This window comes from Protomyctophum bolini, assembly GCF_963924005.1.
Source record: "Protomyctophum bolini genome assembly, chromosome: 2".
Taxonomy (NCBI): Eukaryota; Metazoa; Chordata; class Actinopteri; order Myctophiformes; family Myctophidae; genus Protomyctophum; species Protomyctophum bolini.
The window spans coordinates 16,651,721-16,661,071 of NC_137863.1; the positions used below are offsets into that span (position 1 = coordinate 16,651,721).

Consider the following 9,351-nt stretch of genomic DNA (forward strand, 5'->3'; position numbering starts at 1 on the left):
GGTACTAGTAGTGGCAGCTTCGACGTTGGATACTATGGATAGCCTTACTGGGGGCTTGTTCTTCACCTCGACCACCACAACCACCTGTTCTCTCCCCTCCAGATAGGATCTAGAAAAACAAGCCCACAGTAGCTTATAATAAGCGGACATGGCAACATGAATGACCTTCATTCGTACAGCGGTGTCGCGCGCCGAACAGATTGCAGAATTACAGTAAATTTCAAGCACAACTCAATACAAAAACTGTTAACTGTGGATGACACCATAAAGTATTACACTTGTTTACAATAGGGCCCACCATGTTCAATTCATCATAACAATTAGAGACGTACAAATATACTCTTATATATAGACAAAAACAGGAAATCATCCTAGAGGAGGTAAAAAGGGGGAAAAAACATATACAGTGAGGGGAAAATGGGGTGGGTGGGCCGTTTAGCTAAAGAATCCGACAGAATGTTCCATTTGTAGATTAATTGTGTTGAATCATGTGTTATTACTGTGTTTTGTTGTTCATGGATTATTGCATCTTTGGCTCTGCTCTGGGGGGTCGTTGATATCAGAGCTGTGTCTCGGTATACCGATAATCGGAGATATCAAATGTGATATCAGACCTGTGTCTCGGTATACGCAGATTATCTGATATCACATGAGCAGAGCCACACCGCCATACTAGCATGCAATAGCTTTGCAATAAATGGTTTATGCTCAATTCTGAGCTGAAGTATGAATTACAGTTTATAGGCTGATTCAGGGTACATTTGGTGTGGACTGTCCCTGGCCCCTAAGAAGTAAAGTAACATAAAGATGTTATGTTGGACACTTAAGTGTGAATCATTTCACTAACTGCAATGATTAGAAAGTAAACAAAGTCAAAGTGTGTGTGTGTGTGTGTGTGTGTGTGTGTGTGTGTGTGTGTGTGTGTGTGTGTGTGTGTGTGTGTGTGTGTGTGTGTGTGTGTCCATGGCAGCCCTTTTGACCCTTGACCGTTTTTACCTTCTTTTTCAAGGATATTTTTGGGGCTTTTTGCCTTTATTGATAGATGTATAGTATAGGTAGACAGGAAACGGGGAGAGAGATGGGGGGGAGACACACAGTAAAGTTCGTGATTGGGACTCGAACCCGCGACACACTGTCATGCTGGATTACCAGCCAAGGTGCCTGGACTGCTACCTGACCCGTTTTTACTTTCTTAATTGTTACATCATTATGTTGAACGTGTAATGCAAATTTAAGGTGACAAACATCAGCTGTCATCAGAGACCTAATTAACGCTGGTAGCAAGTGGATGTTTAGACATGAACATTTAGCAAGGGACTGGTTTGGAGCACCGTGATCACTTGTTGATCAACTCTTTGTTTTGATATCAACTTCAGTATGTCTTTCAGGTGTTATACTTTAAAATGGAAGTTACTACAGTATATACACACGTATATATATAATTTTTCAGGTCATACTTTTGTCAGTGTAAAGAACGTTTTGGAGCATACTGTAGCATTATAGTCATAAAAGGATACCATGTATGTTTCAAGTACATGATGTAAATGGTGCATTTATAAAGCAGCGCTTATAGATTGTGCATTAGCATTAACACATTCACACACCGATGACATATTTAACTATGCAAGGAACCAACCTGCACATCGGGAGCAATTAGGAGTTCAGAGTCTTGCCCAAGGACACTATGACACTAACTAACTTGTTGGACAATCATTTTGGGACTCCCCAAAATGATATGCATTTGGCCACGGACACCCCATCTGAAGATGCTTTTGTACCAGGGACCCCCGGAAGAGAATTCAAAAAATTTTGAAATATTTCAAACACTTTAAGATGTTTTTAAAATATTTGAAATTGCAGATTTACACGCTTGCAGCTTCAAGATTTTATAGCAAACGCTAAAATCCCTGTTTTAATGGGTTAAGCTCTAATGTTGCATTTAAGCCCGAGAACGGCATTCAAAACCCAATAGAACAGGAGGGAGTGGGACACATTCATAATGTTCAATGGAGAAGCGGTGCCATGTTATACTCGGTTCGTCAAGCTATATAGTTTAAATTTGTCTCTGTGTGCTGTGCCTAAAATCCTATAGGCAATAACCCTATAGAGCCACATCATCTGAGGCCTCAATTTACTAGAAATACAGCCATGTCTGTGGGGCTGTTATTAACATGATCATTGAATTAATATCTCCCTGGGTATATTACACCTGTTTACATGCATGTTCCCACAGAGACTTATTTCCAAATGGGGAATTGTTTGCATTACTCCCTCCTTCAGTCCCTGGATGCAAATTATCCATGCATGTAATCTTGTGCTAACAATACGTACGCACGCACGCACACACGCATGCATGCACGCCCGGATGTAGTAATTTGACACTTTTGTGAATACACTGGTAATGCACACTGACTACGCTTATATCACCTGCTTGTTGACAACGCATGTTCTAATGTACAAGCTCACATAGGTCAGCTAGTTGAACTATTTCAAATGTTTTTCAAAATAGTAAAAAATGGCAAATAAGTTTAGGGATAAGGGATAAGGGTGGCACAAGATAGGGCCCCTCTTGCCCAATGCTATATCCCAAAATAGTGGCTTTAGCTAACTCTGCCAAAGTTGGCAACAGGTTAAGGTGTAAGTACTTTGAGGAGCTGATGAATGAAAATGAGAGAGAAGGGTGGAATGGTACGAAATGGTCAGAACCTTTCCGACTTTCACCTGGGATAGTGACAGACGACACATAAATTATAGTTATCTCCGTCAGGCCAAAAGCTGAAGACTATGTTTTCACCTTGTCGTCATTTCTTCGCGTTGTTCTGTGAGCAGCTAATCTCTGGCACTGGTGAACCAATCGACGTGAAACCTTTCTGACACGGTAGGCCATGGAAGAACCTTTTCCCCCAATGTTTCTAGTAGGTTTCATGGTGGTGCTATAACAGGGGCCTGTAACTTTTGAACCGTTGGTTGTACAATCCAAACCTTTTTTCCCCTCTTCTATATTGTAGGTCTCACTGGGGCCTTTATTAAGAGCCTGAATGTCCTCCAGGAAACTGATGGGGGTAACAATGTGGGTAGAACCTATGATGACTTCACAGGATTTCACTTTCTGAGTGACCTGGTAGGCACAACGCATCTCGGAATAGCACATCCCTCCCAGGATGAAGATGATGAGGCGTGAGCCCCCGTGGCGTTCGTCCTGTATGCTGGCCTTGTGCTTTAGTCGAGCACTGACGGCACCTGAGCCATACCAAGCCATACTGGGACATCCCGATTGATACGGCCATGTATTGGCGTCCAACTTGTTCTCCACGGCGTCCTCCATAATGTCTTTGATGACCGGTGTCCACCTGGAGAGATCATAGATCTGCTCACGGGAGCGGTCCCTCCGGGTTGACTTGTGTGGAGACAAGGTTGGCGACGATGAGATGATGGGGACACCCAGTTGTTTCCAGTTCAGGATCAAATCTCTGTCGATGTTTACATGCTGGATGAGTTTCCTTAAGTTCTCCTCGGTTGTTCCGTTGCAGTTGAAAATGTAGAGCAGCACGGCTCTAATCTTGTCATAAGTGCTGTATGGGTGGAGAAGCACTGGGAGTATGCGCCTCATGGGGTCCTTTACCTTCGCACCATAAACATCTAAGCCCACTGCCAGGTCCTGCTCAACCTTGCAGAGCTTCTCCACATCATGGAAGTGGTTCACGCAGTCCTCAGTCAGGTGCACGTGATCTGTTATCTGGGACACCTCTTTACGGGATGCCAATTTCTCCACCATCCGAGATAAACCACTTATTGGGATCTTTACATCTCCCGGCTGTAAGCTTTTTGCAGATACCTGTACTTCCTTCCATAGTTTGGACATTTCTTTTGAGACTTCGGCAATGTGCATATGTCTCAGTTTAACCCAGAGACTATCTTCCTCATTCAGCAAGGCTTCTTTCACTGAGCCAACATCAGCCATATACTTGTAGGTGTTGTTCTGGATAGGAATGAGGTCATAGGCCATGGCCTGGTAGGTCAGCTCATGTAGGATTGGGCTGATGGGGTCAAAGCCTCTCTCCACTATCAGAAGCTGAGCTTGGGTCTTTCCATTCTTGTTGCCACCAGACTCAAAGTATCTGGTCAGCTTGTTGTCCACTATCTCTGCCAGTTGTTTGGCATTTTCTATGTTGCTGTTCTTGTATCTGACCACCGGGTGCTCGTCCAGTGTAGCACAGAGTGTCACAATCTGGTCTGCCACGGTCTCCAGCGTCTTCTGTTTGTGTTGATTGTGGAGGCTATAGATGCTCTGGAAAGCCCCTGGAATATCACAAGTGAAAACTTGTGCTTCCAGTGGCAGAAATGAGATGTTTATTTCCTTACACACTCGTATAAACTTTGCACAGTACAGCTTCATGTGTTTGAACAGGTCGTCGGGGCAGTAGTCAGTGAAATAAACGTAGGATGCTTTGTACTTGGGTTTGACCTTGAAGTCATCAATGAGGGCTCCCACAGACCTGGTAGTTGGTGACATGAAATAGATAGCCTCCAATCCTGGAGCAGGTTCTCTGTTTTTGTGCAGATCCTCCACAATTATGATTCTCTCTGAAATGAGCAGGGACATTTTGCAGCACAATGACAGGAGCTTGGTGGTGAACGGATCCAGCATCAATATCTTCCATGATGATGATCGTTTGCAATCTGTAATGATTGTGTCCTTTAACCGCTTCCAAACTGCTCTCTTAAGCCCATCATTGGCACATATTGACATTTTCACTTGTTTGCATTTGTCTCTTTTCTATCTCTGCACCGCCTTCATACATGTCATGAGGTCATGATATGTCATCCAAAGCCCAGATATGGATTCCTGAATCTACCATGTCCAAATATGGAAACTCTGGTCAACTATCCATATTGAATCTATGGGTTTGTTGTCTATTATGTGCTAATTATCACAATTTAACGACTTCAGCTTCAGTCACCAAAGTATGGAATACCCTGACACCATCCCTCAAAAAATGTGGATCACTGGCTTCCTTCAAAACAGGCCTGAAAATGAGTATGAACTATAGTACGAAGTCACTCCTGAGGAGGGTAGTGCTGCATGCACACCAGTTGCTCATGTTCAAGACAAGCAAAAGTATCATAAAAACGAATAGTGTGCACACTGATGATGCTGAAAAAGCTCTTCTGTATTTCATTGCGTCGTCAACACTTCAATGAAGATCTGAACAGATTTCTATTCTTTTGGAGGGGCGCAAGCCAATGCATGGCGTTTGAAGATTACATCATATGGAAGCCGCCTATGTGATTTTTTGGGGGGGTTTGTTTAGAGCACTTACATGATGTAAATCGTTTGCCAGCCAAGTCTATGGACTTGGAGCATACCGTAATACAATGTTTGTTTAGAGCACTTTATAGAGCACTTTTAGTAGCACTCAAAGTAGAGAGGATTTACAGAGGATTTAGACCAGCAGTTGTACTAGGCAGTATACACTCCCAGACACTGTACTTCAAAGTAGCTTTATAGGGACTCTATAGGGACTCAGAGCTAGCCTGGGTAAACCCACTCCCCCTGCTGGACAATATTTAATTCTGCCAGAATGCAAATCTGGCATAAAAATCTCTAAATCAATATCAAGAGCCACAGAAATATTAATAAATCCAGAATTTCACCCAGCTAGAATTGATAGAGGCTTTAGGAAATGGAGGGCTGGCATATTATATATTGGTCAACTATTTCTGAAGGACAAGTATTAAAATAATTACATAAAAACAGAAACAAGAATTACATTTATCTGCTCATGATCAATACAAATATCTACAAGTCGGGCATTATCTTGTTTGCCTGGACATGATATAATTGCACTTTTGAAGTGCACAACAGCACTTTACTAAAACTGTGCAGGTAACGTTTTTTTTAAAGGAATGCACCATGGCACTTTTTATATGTGCGTGTTGGTAACCTAGCTTTTATATGAATTGCACGTCATATGATATCACATACTGTACTTGGGGCTCTTTTTAAAATGTTTCTTTATGCTGCGTTTTATCTTTGGTCTTCTCATGTTTCTTAGATAGGCATAGGCTTGATGTTTTATGTTGCACCGCAAGTGACTGAGGGGAAACAATATTTCATATCTTTTATGAGTACATAGGGAAAGTGACAAATGGTGAGAGTGGGAAAATATACTAAGCTAAGGGAACCATCCAATATTGAACAGTTGTTTATTATGCAAAGAAGAACAGAACAGAAGAAAGGAATCCTTTCACAATTATATAGCAGAGCATTGCAACAAGATATGAAAAATAATGATTTAAAGAAAATATTATAAATTAAAACATATTTCTGGAAGAAGGACGCTTATGATATTGATGATAACTACTAGACTGTTCTGGATACTTTATTTTATATTGTGTAAATATCTGTGTCTGTAGAGTAGATATTCTAGACAAACACCACTCTACATGTTTGTTTGCAAACATTGTGATCTATACTAACACAATAAGTATTAGACATCAGTACATCAGTGATAAAAGTGAACAAATTGTAATTGTAAACTGAATAAACAATAGTTACCTTGATCAGTACAAAGACAACTATGCTAAATTGATCTGGTGCTAAGGGAGCTCAAAACCACTTCTTTCCATGTGTACTGTACATCACATGAAATTCACTGTTTCTCTCAGGAAACCCGTCTCAGGAATACACAGTAGATTGTCAAAACAAAGCCAATTTGTTAGTGATTTCAGTATACAAAATAGGAAAACAAAGCAGCAGAATTATGGAAGGACCATTACTGCAGCAAAAGCAAACTATACTATAAAACATTAGCCAAATTGTCAAATTTGAGAGACAAACTTTAGAGGCACATAAAAATAAATAACCACTGAAAAAAAGAAAAAAGAGAGAACCATTGGTCTACATGAGTACATGGCTGGATTGTCCCATTATGATTCATGTCTTCACTTCATTGTGATTTTGGATAGTCTTTTAAATCTTAGCAACTTCTTCACAGATTCCTTGACCTCTTCTGTCTGCAGGACATATATGATCGGATTCAACATGGAAGGGAGGGTGGAGTTGAGAGACAAGTTAATCATCCTAGCATTGTGATGGATATGTTGGTTCAAGCTCATTGTGATGATATATGGTAAGTAGTTAACACCCACTAATAACAAGTGACTTGTGCAGGTCTTCATGGCCTTAAATCTCTCCTGAGCGGTGGCTATTCTAGACAGAGCATAGCCGATACAGCAGTACGTAGCCAAGATAAACAGCAGTGGAAGCCAGAGTATTAAAACCGGTATGAAATTACCAAAGATATAGTTGATGTATGTGTAGTTGTCTCTGCAGGCCTTTTGCATTACGGGCGCGATATCTATAAAGAAGCTGTTCAAAACCAGGGGCTTACAAAAGGACAGTCTGGAATGGAGGGCAGTTGCTGTAAGCATAAGAGCAACGCTGAAGAACCAGAAAGAGGCAACCATTGCATACATAGACCGGTGGTTCACGATCATGTGGTAATGCAGAGGGAACGTGATAGCCACCAGTCTGTCATAGGAGAGTGCAACCAGATTAAGAGACTGCATGCACAGAAAGATGGAAAAGAAAAAGTAGTACGTCCAACCACTATTGTAGGAGATCTGTTGGTTTTCAAATAGGAAAATGTCAATAACCTTTGGCACCAAGGTTGACATACCACATAAATCTGACAATGCCAAGCTAAAGACCGCAATATATTTAGGAGTTTTAAGATTGGAATCTAAATATATCACAGCCATCACTATACAATTTCCCATCACCGAGACGATGTAAACAAAAAACAAGAAGACATAGTAATACTTTGCATTGGGTACACCAGAAAAGCCACAAACTGTGAAATATTTTGGATGAATTAAATTTGAGATGTTTTTCCCAAGAGCACAGTTGAATGGGTCCACTGCACCCATTCCTAGTCAATATTATATAGCCTTATTAGCCTAGTGAAGTCTTTTGTAGTTGGGTGGTCCTCTTCTACGTGTTTGTTGAGTTCCTGTCCTTCCTCTGAAGCAGCCACCCGATCATCAATGTTTATATTGCCTTCAAACTGAGAGCACAGTCCCCCTTTCTCTGACGTATTCATTGATGCAATCATGCTCCCACAAGATCAGGGCGTCAGAGTGAATGACGTCAAAGTAGCCCTCATTCATTTTCTCAAATTCATATTAGGAAAATATAATTCTAAAAGTAAAAAATATAATCTACATTTTAAAGCTAGGGTAAGTGATGTGTTTTTGTTAAAGCACAATGTTCTGATAGTAATCATTGCTAGTATAGAGTGTTCAGTAGCAGGAGTCTCTCCATCTCTTCAATAAAAAGAAAATACATTTGCAGGTGCATTGCAAACTTTCAGCGAATCAGGAGAGAGTACCCATTTATATCAGCTTCATTGTTTATCATGTTCCAGTTTTGTCTGCTCATTTCTTTGTGTCATCACTTCCAATTTAACTTGTTTAATCTGTATCCTGTCTGAGTTCTCTGTCCTGATTGGATAAATTGGGGGGCATACGTTAGTACGACGTCTCGTAAGTATGACAAACTCGGCCGGTTAAGACTCACCCGTGGCTTCCGCGTGCGGTTAGGGTTAGTAATGTATTGCTACGCACCCGATAAAATTTGGTATCCTGACCTGAAATTGCATTTTCTGTTTAAGAAAGAGCTGCAGAGGCCCAGACGGTTAGCTCAACCGTCTGGGCACCTTGGCTGCTGAGCCATCCTCGCGGCGTGTTGTGGGTTCGACTCCCGATCCCGATGGCCTTTGCCGCGTGTCTTCCCCCCAGTCTCTCTCCCCATTTCCGGTCAGATTACTTTCAACCTATCAATAAAGGCAAAAAAAACATCATAAAAAAAGGAAGACACACTGTGGGTGAGGTCGTGTGCACGCATCCGCCTGGGTGACGGCAGACTGCAGGGCGAGTGCTGGCGCTTTTGGCATGGGGGGGGTCAGATCAACATATGGAATGAATTCTGTACTGGCCATATATGGAGCATGTCTTGAGTGTACAGGGTTTGATGAGGTAGATCAACATATGGAATGTTACAACAGGTCAGCTTCATATATGGAGATCTAAGGGTGGCAGCGGGGGCAGTGTCTTGAGTGTACAGGGTTTGATGAGGGCCCAGGTAGGGCTGGGCCTTAATTTTGGGGCCTGTTGAGAACTCTACTTTTCGACTCCGGTTGCCGAGCGCGGCTGCACTAATAACTTTGGGGTGGGTCCATCTAGAGTTTGAATCGACAAGTCGAAAGGGAGACATCGAAGAGGAAGGACGAGTGGGGAAGGATCATCAACATAATGGAATGTCAGAACAGGTCAGCTCCATATATGGAG

At 41.8% G+C, this 9,351-nt stretch overlaps 2 protein-coding genes across 2 annotated transcripts; both read right to left on the reverse strand.

The window, feature by feature from the left end:
• Positions 1-366: 366 nt before the first annotated feature.
• On the reverse strand, positions 367-4,750 carry LOC308333043 (syntaxin-binding protein 3-like; the record flags this gene model as incomplete). Its single annotated transcript, XM_080789235.1, has 2 exons — positions 367-371; positions 2,983-4,750. 2 exons carry the CDS (start codon positions 4,748-4,750, stop codon positions 367-369), a joined length of 1,773 nt encoding a protein of 590 aa, XP_080645361.1.
• A 2,195-nt stretch (positions 4,751-6,945) lies between these two features.
• LOC308333051 (olfactory receptor 2A14-like) lies at positions 6,946-7,572 on the reverse strand (the record flags this gene model as incomplete). Its single annotated transcript, XM_080789248.1, has 1 exon — positions 6,946-7,572. One exon carries the CDS (start codon positions 7,570-7,572, stop codon positions 6,946-6,948), a length of 627 nt encoding a protein of 208 aa, XP_080645374.1.
• Between the last annotated feature and the right edge of the window lie 1,779 nt (positions 7,573-9,351).